The following is a 15,708-nucleotide window of genomic DNA, read 5'->3' as shown; positions in this document are numbered from 1 at the left end:
AGAAACTTCTCAGTCATGAGATTCCAGGTTCTAGAAATCTAACCTGACTAGTAGAAATCACTAGGAAATAATAAAAAACAGTGAAGTGTTATTTGCTGGGGTGATTCACGTCTTTTGCTTAAACTCTTTGACACGCCTTGCCTGTTTCCATTTGCAGGCTTTGTTATCATGTGTTTTTGTTTTTTTTTTCTGTTCCAGAAATAGATTGTGGCAAACCTTTGCTGATTCCACACACAGAAATATTCTGGGACAATTCTACCACTCTACTGAGCAGAGTGTTCTATAAATGTAAAGAAGGATATTATTTCAATGGAGAGAGGAATTTTTCAGAATGCACGCTGGACCAGAAGTGGGAGAGTATTACATACATATGCAAAGGTAAATATTACTGTAGGAAATTCCTGTGGGGTGTGCTATTTAAATAGTTCCTAATTCCTGTTCCTGAGGTAGGGTTGATGGAAGGCAAGAAATCCCTTTGTAATTTGCCATACATAGAACATGGTAGTACTCTCTGATGGAAGTCAAGAAAGACAGTGTTAAACATACAGCAGTTTCTAGTGGAGTTTCATAGTTAGATCTTTATGTAACTGCCTTGCTTTTTATTTCAAACAGGAAGGGACTAACACAACTAAGATCCTCAGCATTAAAGACAGGAAACAGTAGAGAAGGTGGGATTTAATACTGCTCTGCTGTGGGCCTGATACTGTCGTTGCAGTGGACATTGCAGTAGAGCTGGTGGAATTCAGAGGTCCTTTCTCTTCTTCCCCCCTAGTACCCAGAATAAATTTGGTTTGGGGTTGTCTTTTCAGCCAGATCTGTTTCTCTGAATTTCAGTTGAAGAGGATTTTCTTTCAAAAGAATGAGTGCTGAGAAAGGAGATTTGTGAGGAAGGTGCTGTCTGTATTACATGGTCTTGGAAACAGGACGTAATGACATTTTAGTAACAGTTAAGAATTCGCAGGTGTTTGGCAGTTCTGCTCCTCAAGTGTTGCTCTCTGTGTGGAAAGCAGGGTCGTGTGGTATCTTTGTGACAGTCCAGCTCTTCTGTCTAAGTAGCAGTGCTGTCTTTTGCAGATGACAATGCTGCTCTAGCTTTATTTCCTCCACATGTTTTCCAGAAGGACTGGAAGTGTGCCTTTGACTGTTGCTACTTCACAGACCAAATCTTTACAAAGCACTGCCACTTGATACCTCTGTTGCCTCACCTGATGTCTTGGGCATTCACTGGGGATGTGAACCATGTGACATCACATAAAATCAGCACACAGAAAAACAGTTCCCTCACTTTTTATAGTGCCCTGGTGGAAAATGGAATGGCTGTTGCTTAGAATTCACAGTTTGATTTAGACAATTTGCATGGCTCTGGTTTATGGATTGGTTTTGAAGGGAGCATTGTGTGGACTGAGTAGGTTAATCAGGTGGATAAGATTCTGTGATGCCAAGAGGTACTTCCAACACTGCAAAGCTTTGAAGGGCCCAAACCTGCAGTGCACTGTTAATTTCAGCAGGGGCTTTGTGGGAGCCAGTAGGGTGGACTCCAGCTCTAGCTGTTAGGTTAGACAGCAAAAAAAGGTTGTAGGTATGAACAAGCGGAATGGAAAGCCTTTGTTGTTTTTTTTTTTAATAAACTAACTAGCCTAGGCTCATCTGAAACAGAAATTATGAATGAGAAATTAATACAAAGGTTTTCAACCACTAGTAGTATGTTTTTAATATTCATTAGCAGTAATGGGAGATAAAATTTCAATGATTGTGTCTCTCAGATGTGTATGACCTTGAAGGTGTGCTTGATTAATTGGTATTGTCTCATTATAATGAAAGAAAATCATGCAGCATTCCAAAATAAATTCTGTTATAACAATAAGAAAAACATTTCTCTTTTTCTACTGTCTAGAAAACCTCATTAGAAGTAAGGAAAAAGTTAAGGAATTCCCCCAAGCATCTTCCTATTGACCAATAATAATGTCTTAGTCAGCCACTGCAATGGAATGCCCTTTATTTGCATTCCTTTTTGACTGAAATCCTTGGAGTCTGTGTTTGTGAACGCTTCATAGTATCTACTTTAAATGCTTTTAAAAATTAATTTTACTTAGAGATGCTGATTGGAATGAGCCATCAGCAATGAAATCTGGCAGTAGTCAGCTGAAGCACAGTCTGTCTTTTCTAACCTTTGATGTGAACTCAAGAGACTGAAGATCAGAGAACTTATCAGCAGTTAATTACTCACTGTCCAGCATGATGAATATATAAGTCTGGACATCCTGTACAGCTTGTTCTGGAAAAGGTTATTTTTCTTCTGTGGAGCAGGAATCTGTGGTTTCATTTATTTTTGTTACAGGAAATTACTTGGCAAATTTGGGATCTTCTACTGAGAGGGAAAATAAGATACTCTTGAGGGAATAATATTTTAGTTTGTTTCAGGGAAGAGATGTAGGAGTAGCATGCTGTAGCATGCAGCAGTGGAATAGAAGGTAGTTTACAACAAGAAGCTTTGTTTTCTGCTTGTTGTGAATTTTGGAGAAGAAATTGTCAAGCCTGAGCTGGTTTTGGTAGTAATGTTTATCTCATCTAGACCGATTGTTCTAGGCATGAGCACCAAGTGTTACATATAGTATGTTTGCATTCTTTATTAAATGGAAATTCATAAAATCAGTCCTTCCCACTCTTTTTTTCTTGTTGAGTGGGTTCACTGTAGCTGTGAGGATTGGTTATATCTGAGATGTTTTCCCCTGAATCTGCACTTGCAAAGGGCACAGTGTGTAGTGTGTGTCCCAAGACATTGCCAAGTTTCTAGGGGTAACTTTTATTTGATAAGGATGGGGAGAGGTGTTGGAGCATATTTGAAATGAAAGATTAAATTGAGTTGGTTCTGTCTTTTAGCAAGCTTGGATTCAAATGCTTCTTAATTAAATGTCAGGAAGGACTATGACAGTGATGTAAAAACTTTTCCCCTCCTTATATGTGTGTGGATATGCTCATACGTACACCCACACATCCAACTTAACTTTTGAGACCTTGCCTCTTGAACACGCAGGGCACATTAAAAGTAATTGTGGTGAACTGGGTTCATGTGCAGAAGAGAGAGTGTCTGGAGCACTTTTGTATGATAATTGGACAAAGTTTATGATATTTTTGAGGAAAATGGTCCCTTTGCCTATTGAAGCTGTCTTGATTCTGTTTGCAGAGTCCTCTTTTCCCCTTCTTCCTATTTCCTACCCCGAAAAGATATCCCTGTCATGGAGAGTTTTCCCTTATTAGCTGATCTTCCTGTAAGAATTTGCCTTTGCTCTGGCTACAACCACATATAGAATCATAGAATCACTAAATCACCAAGGCTGGGAAAGACCTCCAAGATCACCCAGTCCAACCATCCACTTACCACCAATATTTCTCCACTAAACCATGTCCCTTAGTACCACATCTAAGTGTTTCTTGCACACCTCCATGGACAGTGATTCCACCACATCCATGGGCAGTCCATTCCAGTGACTAACCACTCTTATGGAGAAGAAATTTTTCCTAATATCCAACCTGATCTTCCCCCTAGCTCAACTTGCAGCCGTTCCCTTTTGTTCCATTGCTGTTACCCAGGAGAAAAGGTTGACCCCCGCCCTGTCCATGTCCCTGTGTAGGGCCTTCCTACCCCCAGGCAGATCAACTCTTCCTCCCACCTTGCTGTCATCTGCAAACTGCTCCTCATTATTCTGGACCCAGAAGATTGCTTCTCTATGCTTGTCTTATGCTGTGTGTATCTCTATGTGAGTGTATTCTGAGTGTAACTCCATGCTTAGCGTCTGTTGATGTGGGTGGTGACAATAAGAGATCTAAGAAAGGAAGTCAGTTTACCCAATTTCCTTATTTTTATCCAGTGAAAAGAAAAGTTTGTATTAAATAATAGCTTCTCAGTATTTAAATAAGTTTCCAGTATCCCCATTCACTGTATTTTTAGAAATGCATTTACTAAAGCTTTTTTGGATGTGTTAAATGAAATATTGTCCCTGCAATGGAAGCAGCTGCTGGGCATGGGAAGGAAAAATAAATGAGCATGTAAGAAGAATGGATCTGACCTGTGTGGGAAGGTGGTGCACATTCCTTGCAGAGCATTCCAAAACTCAGGCAGTAGGAAATAGCTGCTGGTAGTCAAAAGGGAAATTTGACCCCTGTTTTCCCCATACTGCTAAGTCTGACAGCATAGATTTTTTTAATGATTGGTTGTGAGAACCTCCCAGAGTAGAGACAGGCTGTACAGGCTGTCAGTGGTTTGTAGGCTTTTGTGCTCAGGGGAAAAGGTGATTCAGTCCTAATGTACTGTGAACCTGGAACTTAAAATGGAGCTTCTCCTCTTCCATACCAGCATGCATTGTATCTGATCCTGATGTTGGAGTTTCTTTTGTGTCTTAACTTTACATGTACGTGCATACTCTTTTTTACAGTGCTTCCTACTCAATACGTTATGAATTCTCTCTTTGTCTAAAGATTAATTTTATGTTTCAGAACGTTTTGTTCTTCTGTGATGTGGCTCCCAATCTACAAATAGGGATTAGCTGCATGTCTTGACTTCTGAAACTTGAATGTTATGAGTATGGTTATGTCCCAAAGGTCTATTGCGTGCCAACACTGAAAATCTTATGGGATGGCATATATTTGCTGATTTCTTATAAATGCTTCTTTAGAGTTGTGAAGGCGTAGAAGGAAGAGCAGCTTAATGAAGCAGTCCAGAGAAGGCATGACAGATTTTCCATACCTGTGTACTTTAAACCCTCTCAGTTGCATGGATATTATCTTTTCAGCTGTAAAATAAAGATGGTCCTGCCCTGTTTTTCCACATTTAGATTTTACTCCTGATTTCATAGAATTATAGAATCATTTGAGTTGGAGGGGACCCTTAAAGACCATCTGGTCCACTTCTCCTGCAGTGAACGGAGACGGCTACAGCTCCGTCAGGTGCTCAGAGCCCAGTCCAGCCTGACCTTGTTCTACTTTTTTCCAAGGTTTGTTTTCAATACAGAAGTACTAATTTCCTTTTCTGTGGTGTTTTAGTAGCTCACTTTTTCATTTGGAGTTGTTTTTTGTTTGCTTTCACTTTCCCTTTTTCTCCTGTGTTTTATCCTTATTCTCACTGGCTGATTTTCCCTCTAGCTACATGTCAGTTCTTGCATTTTCAATTGTACGATAAAGAGATGATACAGAAAGACAGCTGGGATGTCTCTCTGTTGGTAGTGTCAGTAATTTCCGCACATCAGTGAATGGTTTAAATATCATTCTCCTCCTAATTTTTATTCCCAGCCATGTGCAAGTAATTCATGCCAGGAGATACAATCTTAATAGAAAAGGTGTCACTCACATCTGTAGGCACTGATTCGAAACACATGGTTCTGTAGGAGTAAGAACCCCATCAAACAATTAAAATAATTATAGTCATCAATGAACAGGACCTGATTGGCCTGAGTTCTTACAAAGGGCTAATTGGATATGTCAAATCCAGATGTGTGGCAATCAGATAATTTCTTTAACTGCCTAGAAAAACACAGGTGGAGTCTGTTTTGGGAGGTGCTGCTCCTTAGATCAAAGCGATGCACAGCCCAGCGGCCTGTAAATAAAGTAAAATATAAATGCACTATAGCTTTTTGCTCAGTAGAACTGTTTAGACTTTTGTTTGAAACCAGCTTTTGATGGCAAACAGTAGTCTACAGAACCTCTTTCACCTGTGGAGTAGATAAGGTGAATTTCTAGTCCCAGTCCAGGTAATCCCATCTAATCTCACACTATTGATTGATACATCTTTCAACTGTAAAAACACTTACAGCTGTATCTCTTTTATGTGTTTGTTAGTCTTGATCAGTACATGAAATACTCTGCATGTGATTGTTTTCTGGTAACATTTTTAGACCAAAGAAGCAGTAAATCATTAGCTGTCTGTCTCCTTCTTATATGGCTGTCTCTGGCTACAGTCTTGCTGTTTTTTGTGGATTTTCTTTGTGTAAACTTCAGGGCAGAAGGTGAAAACCTGCTAAAATTTGTAATCTTAATTAAACTGGATGCAAGAATGAGCAAACCTCTCAAAAACAACATGCTTTCAAGATAGGTACAAATGCTGAGGGTATCTCTTTCTAGAATAAATTCTGTGTATATCTGCAAAAAGTACCATGGAAGATGGGTTTGCCTGTACGCAGTGGAACAGGTGCCTTGAAGCAGATTGAGCAAAAGTCCCTTTTGAAGTGTTGTTTGTCTGAACATGTGTGTAATACATGTTAGTAACAGGCAGCATCTGCAGCACCTTTCACAGGTTTCACACAGCTAAAAATGAAAAGCATCTGAAAAAAGGAAGACAACATTCAGAGTGAGTGTGAGAAACAACCTGTGCATCCACATGCCTATATGGATGTCCCTTTTGCTACCTGCAAAAGGCAGAATGGTAGGTTGGAGCTGGTTCTGACTGCATGCTGGTAAATGCCTTTTTTTTTTTTTTTTAATCAAGCAAGTTCAGGAGTACCTCTCTGGTAAAATGTATCTCAGGCTCACCTCAGTAGCAGTCAAGTGCTTTTTCAGCTGAGGACTAATGGAGGCTATATCTGAAAGACATCATGTGATTTTAATGGCTGTTCAGGCATACATTGTCTGCCTATTATGTTTCGCTCAGATTCTGCAAATAACAGTGGAGCACTGGGACCTGAACTGATGGAGGCTGAGGACGTAAGGGTGCATCAGCACTGGGTTGCAGAAGGTCAGCATGACAGTGCAGATGTTTACATACTGGCTGTGATTAATATGAAGGTTTTTTTCTGTGCACTCAAGCACAGAGATAAACTCTTCTTCCTAGCAGAGCTTTTTAAAATGGAATAAAGAAGGCACTGACCTTCACTTCTTTTTCTCAGAATCTGTTTCTGTAGTTTTCCTAGCTTGATTTCTCCCTCTGTGCGCTTGCTGCACTGCTGAATCACTCTGTTGCTTGCTTTTTGTGTTCTCCCACTTGTGTTCTGTTGACCAGCATCTGCCTTTCCTGGAAGCTGTCAGCCAGGTGTTTTTTTCTACACTCTTGCCCTGATGCCCAGCCACTTGCGTGCTGTTTTAGGACCCTTTCCTTTGGGATGGGATGGATGTTGTGGAGGTAAACTGGATGACATTTGAGCAACAGTGGCATCCAATGGCCTAACTGGCCAATCACAAGTTGAAATTTTTAGTGCATGTGAAAAATATGCCAGCTATACTATGGGCATATGATAAATGCATGGTGGCCTTGTCCTTTGGAAAAGTGCAGAGCTCTTGACAGTACAGACAGATGTAGCTACAGAAAAGAAAAAAGAAAAAAAAAGTGCTACTAATGTTTGCTTCCTTCCAAGGAGGCCACTGTACAAGGTAAGTTTCCTTGCCTGAATGCCTTGCGCTGTAAATTTTTTACTGTCTTCCTGAGTAATTTCAGAGATTGGTTTTTTTTAGTCCCTTCTTGTTTTGAATTTTCATTTGCATATAAGTAGAATCGTAGATTCTACTAAAGTAGAATCCTAATCGTAGAATCATAGAACTGCTCAGGTTGAAAAAGTCTTAAAGATCAAGTCCAACTGCAGCCTTACCATAGTCCCCTAAAACCCTCCACTAAATCAGTGTTTTTCCTCCTGCTATACTCCCTAATGGGTGATCACTGCCATGCAGTTTTCAGTAGAAGTGATTTACTGAATTTAAGTGCTCCATTTAAAAAATGCTTGATTTAAAAAAAAAAAAAAGGAAAAAATACAATAACTGGACATGTTCTTTTATTCTGTGTTAGGGCAGCAGCATTAATGCCCTGAAATTTCTAAGCATTGCTGTGAAACAAATAATAGGAATAAACATTTAAATGCAATGAATCACACAGCCAACTGTAAGGAAATTGTTGTGGGGATGGCATGCATGTTTTCTTCTTCTGTTCTGCCGGAGAGGAAGTTTTCAACAGCAATTTGGTATTTAACGACAGCCTGGAATGGGGGTATTAAAAAGAGATAGTGGGTAGAAAAACTGATCTAATGAGTGAGGCATCTGTTTGCTAGATACTTGGAGATGTTCTTGGCATTATTTGAAAATAGTTTTGTGGCAGCTTTAATTAAAAAAAAAATTAAGAAATCAAAGGTTGTACTTAAGCGCTTAAACTGTTATACTTCAGTTATAAATAGGAGCTTCAGTACAGGAAATTGGGGGATTTATCTCTATTTTCATTTATTTCAGTGACAGATTAATGTCTGTTTGCAACGAAGGACCCCCATGAAATGAAGTGGACGTACAGAGGAGTAGCCTGCCTTTACACCAGGGCATTACACCAACTTCTTCATGAATATTTCTGAAGAATCAACCAAGGCTATCAATAAATCCACTTTGTGCTTTCAGTAGCTAGTAAGGGCTTCTTAGCTTAGAATCAGCAAGAGCTTGGATTTGTACAACCTTATTCATGTAGTAGATCTGATAAGAAAATACGGCAGTATTTTGCAGTGACGTATTTGAAGGCTTGTGAAGGCAAGGAGAGGATCAAATACCTTCCCTGTCAATGCAAACTGTGTCCAGAAGGAGATGTATTCTTAGCTCTGGGAGGATATTTGATTATCTTGTCATGTGAAGGCAACTGCTCTGTGTCTGATGACAGCAGTGAGAGAACTGACTATAAAAAGAATGGATGAGTAGATCATTCTGGCCATGCTTTTTCTCTGAGACACGAACCAACTCTGAGTTTCCAAATGAACACAGGTGACACAGAGGACTCTACTGTTGGCTGTTACAGCTGTACTCGCTGCGTATTTCGTTCTGTGCACTTTTTTCTTTTAACCTAATGAAAGTCTGAAAAGTTGCTAGTATGGCTGTGTCATTTAATTGTTTATCATAGCTTGTTAAAAAGAAAGCCCAAGCAAACAGTGAACAAAGGCATTCATTCAGATAAAGAAACCTTTTCTCCAGAAGCTTTCTTAAAATTCATATTGTTGTATTCAGAGAAGTATTGTTTTGTTTTCTAGAGTTTGTTTGTTTTTAAGTTGGCTTATCAGTACCCCTTTTACTTGTGAACAGATCTTTTAAGTCTTTACAGACTTTTTTGTTTGCTGTCTAATGCAATTTCTAATGCATGAGATTCAGTGGTCTACAAAGTCTTCAGGTTCATTTGTGAATGGCTTGTGCATAAAAAGACAGATCACTGCATCTCATGAGATCCAGATGCTGGCAGCCAAGTTCGAGGAGAATATAGAACAGGTGGCATTAGTTGTGGAACTGGGGCATTGTTTCTTGCTCTTTGTTTCTACTAGCACGAGCACAAATTAATGAATGTTTCTGATGAGGAATACATACTGATGGTATGAGTGTAATGTATTATGACTAGGAGGAGCAACCAAAGCAGGGCAGAATCTCTCTGATCAGTTGTTCTTTCATCTGGGTTGGTCACCCAGAGGTCTGATGGGTTGAATGACTTAGTTCTTTGCAGACAAGAAACTGTACCGTTGCCTTAATCTGAAAAGCTGTTAGGATTAAAATTATTCTACATTAAAATGCAAACTTAATGAAGTATTTTTGTTCTCCTTATTCGTGGTACTTTACATGATGTTGGCTCTGTGTTTAAAGACTTTGCAGCCATTTAGATCAGAATGCGCTTTTTCTCTTAACCTTGTATTTTGATTTTAGGAGCTACCACATTTAAGGCAAAGCTTGCCACCCAATTTCTGCCTGCTTTGTTTTATTTACCCTTTGTGAAAGGAACTGGGAAAGTGCAGAAATAAACAGTTGCTCCAAATGTATAAAGGTCTGTGTGAGAAATAATAATATTTCTGTTCTATGTTTTTGCACACAGAGGAGGAATTGTTCAGTAATTTGACCGTATTCAATGAAACTTGTGTGAAATGGCAAATGAGAACTGGAAGACTGGGAGTGCAGAAAACTTACACAGTAAGTGGGGTGGTATTTGAGGCTGAGAGAAGCCTTGTTCTAGTTAATTTTTGTGAGTCATTACTGGAGATCACTTCAGTGGGTATTGTTTATATGCTGAGTTTTTGGCTCGCTCTTCCCAGTGAGCCACACAGAAACTTGAACGTGACTGGTCTAGGAAGGAAACATATACTTGTCCTAATGTTAGTTGAAAGACTTAAGAGCTGTTGGATCCAGATCCTGTAAAGCATCTTTACACCTGCTTAAAACTACAGGAACCATTTCAGCACAAGTTCGTGTTTTAGTGGAATTCCATTGCAGAGCATTGACATAGAAAACACTGCAGTTTGCTCTCTGTCCCTATCTGTGATGTAAACATTCCAAGCAAGCAGCATATCACTTGTAGATATGGGATGTAACCTGCTTCAGAAACACAAGGTAGGTAGATATGCTGTACTTTGCTCAAAAGATTTGACCATGTTATCATTTGAATATTCTTAGAACTGTTTTTCTTGGAAATTGAAAATAACATTTATAATTACTATTGCTTGCCACCTGTAAACCTAAGAATAAAAGCTAAAGTACAGATTCTTAAAAACAAGTCGTTCAACCAATAATTATTCAAATCCAAAACGATGCAACAAGAATTCTCGTGTTTTGGGAATACAAACAAATCAGGAGAGGTCGTTTTTTGAAATGAATGAAAATATAAAAAATGAAAAAGGATGAGGAAATTAATGCGGAAAAGCATTTCAAGGTAGGGTGATAATTTTGGAAAACAACCTTTCTCCTGCTGCATTATAAACCAGTGCTGTTTTAGTTTGAGTGCTTTCGTTGAGTACCGCTGAGATGGAGAAAAACAAGTTCCAAATTACCTTAATAGTTCAAAGCAAATGTTTTTCATTGTACCCTGTGGTACTGGCGAACTGTGGATCTCTGAGGTAATATGATCTGTATATTTGCTGCTGCCTGAAATCCGCTCTCAGTGGGACATTTTAGAGTGGTAAAACTCGGGACAACACATAGATGCAGTAAAGTTCCAAACGCTGTCTGGACTGGACTGCCTTGAGCTCAGCTAGATATGCTTCATCTATCCCTTCCCCTCAAACAAATACCAGATTTTACTTCACAGTGCTGGGAATGTCAGCAGAAATATTGTCTTTTACTGTTATGTAGCCTTAATGCTGCTTCTCTAGGGCAAGGATGAAAAAATACGGACAAAACAGAAAGTAGTGACTTGATTCATGCATGCTCTACATTTAGTTACAATTAACTTTTTGTGTTGGTTGTGGTTTTGGAATCTATGTTAAAGATTCCTTATATTTGTGGGAGAAATAAACAGGATGTATTTTTAACAGCCAGAAGAGATTAAAAGTCTAATTTAGTAACAGAACCATCTCACTGAATCAAAGTAGTTGGTTACAAGGTTCTTTTTCATTTGAGCTGATATTCTAAAATAGGTGACGGCTGGATTATTTAGGCTTATTTGAATTGATGTTCTGAATTGTGAAGAGCCACAACCTTTTGCAAAACAATTTTTGTTAACCCTTCAACAGTTTCATATTCTTGGCCGAAGATGGGATGAAAAGACGTTCTCAGAAGATGCGATACTTAACGTCACTACGAGTGAAGATAATCCAAAGGTGTGTTTAGACCTCAACTCTGGCAGTAACTACGTGGTGAATATTACTACCATCTCTTCCACAAACATACCTGTTTCAGTTACAGTAGCAGTTCAAACAAAGGGTAGGTTCTGTTTTGTATTCACTGTGCTTCTAGAAGAATTTATTCTGGTGCAGAGGTAACTGTTGGATCATTCTTGATGCTCACTACAGAAATGTAGCCACCGTCGCCACCATCTTTTTCTACAGGTGCTTTTCTTTGTGCTCGCTTTAGTTACTGAATTTGTACTCACAGCTGTGACAGTAGGTGCCCTGCAGAAAAAATGGGAAACAATGCTTTTTCAGAATTTGCCTTTAGCCTTTGGCAGGATTGATACAGTGGCACTGCTAGCTACATGCTAGGATATCAGACTATGGCACGGTGCTTACTGTTTTCCATTCCTTGTATTTATAACCAGTTCTGTGGGAGAATTCACTGTGGCAGAACTGTGTGATATTGATCTAAGTGACATGAGCATTACAGATAACATCCTTATGCTTAGTGCTGATGAGAAATGTTCTGGCAGCTTTAACTGCTAAAGGCATGTTCTAACTGCAGGGTTCTGTTGGACATGGAAATGTGAAACTTGCCTTCTGATATTTTAGTTGTAAGGGGACAGATGTTGAGAAATGAATGTCTAGGGTTTTTGGCTCATTAAAAATAAAAATTAAAAAAAAAAAAAAAGAGGTTCTGTCTCCTACTCAGAAGGATATTAGAAATAGATCCTTCTTTATTTTCATCTACTTGCATTCAAATTGTTGAGGAACGTGAAGTCCCTGTGATAAGTTTATCTCTGTTATTATTTATTTCTACAGTAAAGGAAGCTTTCAATAATGTGTTAATTTTTAATGATACCTGTTTGAAGTGGCGGAGAAATGTAAGGGGAGCTGATATGGAAGACAGATATTTAGTAAGTAATAATCTGTATTTTGAATCTAAGACGCTTTTCCCTCTCTAGGAAACAGTGTTTGTCAATCATGTATGTGAATAACCTGCAGTTTTTCAGGTTCTTGTCACTTGTTCCTTTTCTATTGCTGTCTCTCATAAAAAGCTTCATAGCAACCTTCAAAATAGAAATAAACCACTTTTTTCTTGCTTACTGTTTCCCCTGTTTTACAGTTCCTTATCTGTACCTCCCCTGTCTATACTTTTTGCCTCAAGTGACTGTACCTTCAGCTTTGTCCACTCTGGCCCCAGACAAGACTGTTCCCATTGCAGGCAGTACACTCTGCCTTGTGATGTCACTACAGGCTTCCTTTTGTCCAACAAGGCTTTTCTTTGTGAACTGTCTCTACCAGAACTCAGACCACCTGCTGTTGTCTCAAACCTCCATACCTCCATGTTCTAAGTGGTACTCATTGATTATCCAAAGGCATAAGATGCATTTAAAGGACTATCAGCAGGAACAAGATACAGCAAGCAGTTCAGAATGATCAGAAAAAGCCTTAAGTTAATAATTTCGTTATCATTTGGGATATCAACAAGAAAATAACCACTCCAAAAATCCAACTGAAATAAGAACAGTGGATCTGTAAGTTTTCCTGGAGCCACAACTGTTTGTCAGAACATCCTGGAGGGCACTTGGCATTTTCACATAGGTCAGAGTTGCTTGATTTTCACTTTTTCCTCATTGTTAAACCATATGTGCGTGTGAGCTTACTTTTGTAATTCATCACTTTGCACTGTGAAAGTATAGTGGCATTGAAAGTGCGCCATTACCAGAAGCCTGCATGTTAGGAAGCAAGAGAGACTTGTGGGAAGTTATGGTCCTAGTAGAAAATAGGAAAGACAGACTAGGAGAAGAAGTGGAAACAATGTCAGAGATGACTGCAGAGGGACTGCACTTGTCAGATTTTCTACACATACGAACTGCCAGCAATTTTGGCACTCTATTCAGTGATGTGTTTTTTGTGCTATTCCTTCTAAATTAAAGTGTGACATGAATAAATGTAAGTAATATATTAAAACATTACAATTTGCATGCTGTGATTGTTTGGTTACAGTTTCACGTGCAAGGCCAGCGTTGGTATCAGAAGGAGTTCTTGCATGAAATGACCTTCAACCTTACCACACGCAAGCAGGCTCCAGAAGTTTGTTTTGATTTGCAGCCAGGCACCAATTACTCCATTAATATTTCCATGGTAGCTTTGAATTTTTCACTGCTGGTTTCCATGACAACGCAAATCACAGGTAGGTCCTGCCATTTATTTTTTATGTTTTCAACAGAACTTATTAGGTATGAGAGATGCAGGTGAAATAGCCTGGTTCATCTCCGTGTTGAATGGTGGGCTATCAAAAGGGCTCTTTCCATGCTTAAAATTCTGCATTAATATTTGCTTTCACGTATTTAGTACTGTTGGCATTCCAGCAGGTGAAGAGGGGGAGAAGTGAAGTGTTTTGAAGTGTTGTTTTTCAAGGCAGGAAAAAGATAGATTCGTGGGCTACATGCAAGATTGGTACCTAGGGGAGAGAGGGCCAGTTCCATGTGCTAGGTCACATTAGTTCCATGTGCTAGGTCACTTACACTTTCCATGCCAGTTCTCTCCACCATGGAGACTGTAGCACAGCAGGTATTACTAAAGTATGCATGGGTACAAAGTACAAAGAATCCTGCAAGTATCTGTAAGTACCTCAGAGAGATCCCTTTATCTATAATTAGTAGAATAAAAAACATAAAAGGCATTTGAGCAAAAAAATGCGCTGTCAGAAGATACTCAACCTTAATATTTTTGCAAGTGTATGATACCAAATGTTATGCTAAAAAATCTGTCTTTTCCTAACCCGTTTTTGGTCAGAACATTTTTCTACCAAACATATACTGTCAGAATTTCTCTATTACGTTATCATTATTACCTTGTGAAGCGCAGTGCTTGGTGCTAGTGCCTGTTCTTTCCGTTTGGACCACAAGTTGGAAGAGGTGGGTGAGAATCCTTGAAACTCTGTGTGCACGTAGCTCCATTCAGCCACTAGATGGAACCGGTCCTCTTCTGCCTGCAAATGAGGAACTGGAGATTGGTAGTTGTAGAAATTTATATTTCTACAAGGTTTTTAAAAGTAAATCTAACTTTTTTAAGCTTCACAAAAGGCAAAACATCTCTTGTTTTCTGAAGGTACTGGTTAGGGTATACAATGACCAGGATTGTTAACGTGTTTTGTGAGTTGCTTTGCTTTGACTCAAAAGTAGCATCCATTAGTACATGTATCACAGAATCATAGAATCAGAATCATGTATCTTTGTGAAAACTAATTTCCTGTCTTACAGTCTGGTTGGCTGAGGAAATATGCACTTGGAGTAAAGGCAAAGTAAAGGTACTCTTTACTGTGTCATCATAGTTCCAAAACTCTGCTAGACCATGTTGACACACTTACCCAGAAGAGCTCAAGAGAACACTTTGCAGTAGGTGTTGTATGACGTGGTATTTGTGGCTTGTCAGCTGGCATGTTCCCTTCTCCATTGAGTCAGTGCTTAGCAAATGCACTTGTGTAGCCGTAGATAGAAGAGATCCTCTCATAGAAGTTAGGTCATTTCCATTTTGAAGGGAGATCTTGCCACACAAGATGTTTTATATCTGGTAGTTAACTTCTGTCAGTGAGCAATAAAGGATAGAAATTCCTCTGCGATTAGGAGTCTATATCAAAAATATGCCCCAAAAAATTACAGTGCCAAGAAGCATTTACATGCTGCAAAATTCACCAATTAAGGAGAACCTAAATAAGATGTTATGTTTTATGCTATTTCAGCTAATCTAAGATGAAAAGAAAACATAAAATAATTATTCTGGCAGTATCCCTTTGACTTCTGTGCCTTCTATTTGGAGAATTGCATTAGCTTACAAACAACTTAATTTATATAATTATTTTTAATTTTAGAGTAGGTGTTTAATTTGCTTCTTTTGTCCAGCTATTTTGTAATAATGCATGTTGTTAAACCAGATGGTTATGTTTCTGTGGTGGGTGGAATGATCTCAGTTTTTCTGCCAGCTTAACTTTGGAAAGTGTTGTCTGGCTCTGGTAATTTTCTGGCTAAACAGAACTATATAAACATAAGATATGCCTTAAAAACAGAGACTCTAAAGGAGCTGAGACACACACAGATGTTTAACTGTTAATTTATTGGAAGCAACCTCATTTATTGTCTGAGATTTCATACAGCATCTGTTAACAAATGCACAT

General features: G+C 38.8%; 1 protein-coding gene across 4 annotated transcripts in view; it reads left to right on the top strand.

Annotated features, from left to right (window-relative positions):
* SUSD1 (sushi domain containing 1) overlaps positions 1 to 15,708 on the top strand; it is a 37,896-nt gene that overhangs the window by 7,428 nt on the left and 14,760 nt on the right. For all 4 annotated transcript variants that reach the window (XM_048932444.1, XM_048932442.1, XM_048932443.1 and 1 more), the window contains exons 7-11: positions 199 to 378; positions 9,800 to 9,894; positions 11,430 to 11,619; positions 12,351 to 12,445; positions 13,539 to 13,725. In XM_048932444.1, coding sequence (XP_048788401.1) covers positions 199 to 378; positions 9,800 to 9,894; positions 11,430 to 11,619; positions 12,351 to 12,445; positions 13,539 to 13,725 — 747 coding nt within the window. The remainder of the gene's footprint in view (positions 1 to 198; positions 379 to 9,799; positions 9,895 to 11,429; positions 11,620 to 12,350; positions 12,446 to 13,538; positions 13,726 to 15,708) is intronic.

The sequence above is a fragment of the Lagopus muta genome, chromosome Z (assembly GCF_023343835.1).
Source record: "Lagopus muta isolate bLagMut1 chromosome Z, bLagMut1 primary, whole genome shotgun sequence".
NCBI classification, from domain to species: domain Eukaryota; kingdom Metazoa; phylum Chordata; class Aves; order Galliformes; family Phasianidae; genus Lagopus; species Lagopus muta.
Note: the sequence above shows the minus strand (reverse complement) of the source record. Positions and strands in the feature narration are given on the sequence as shown.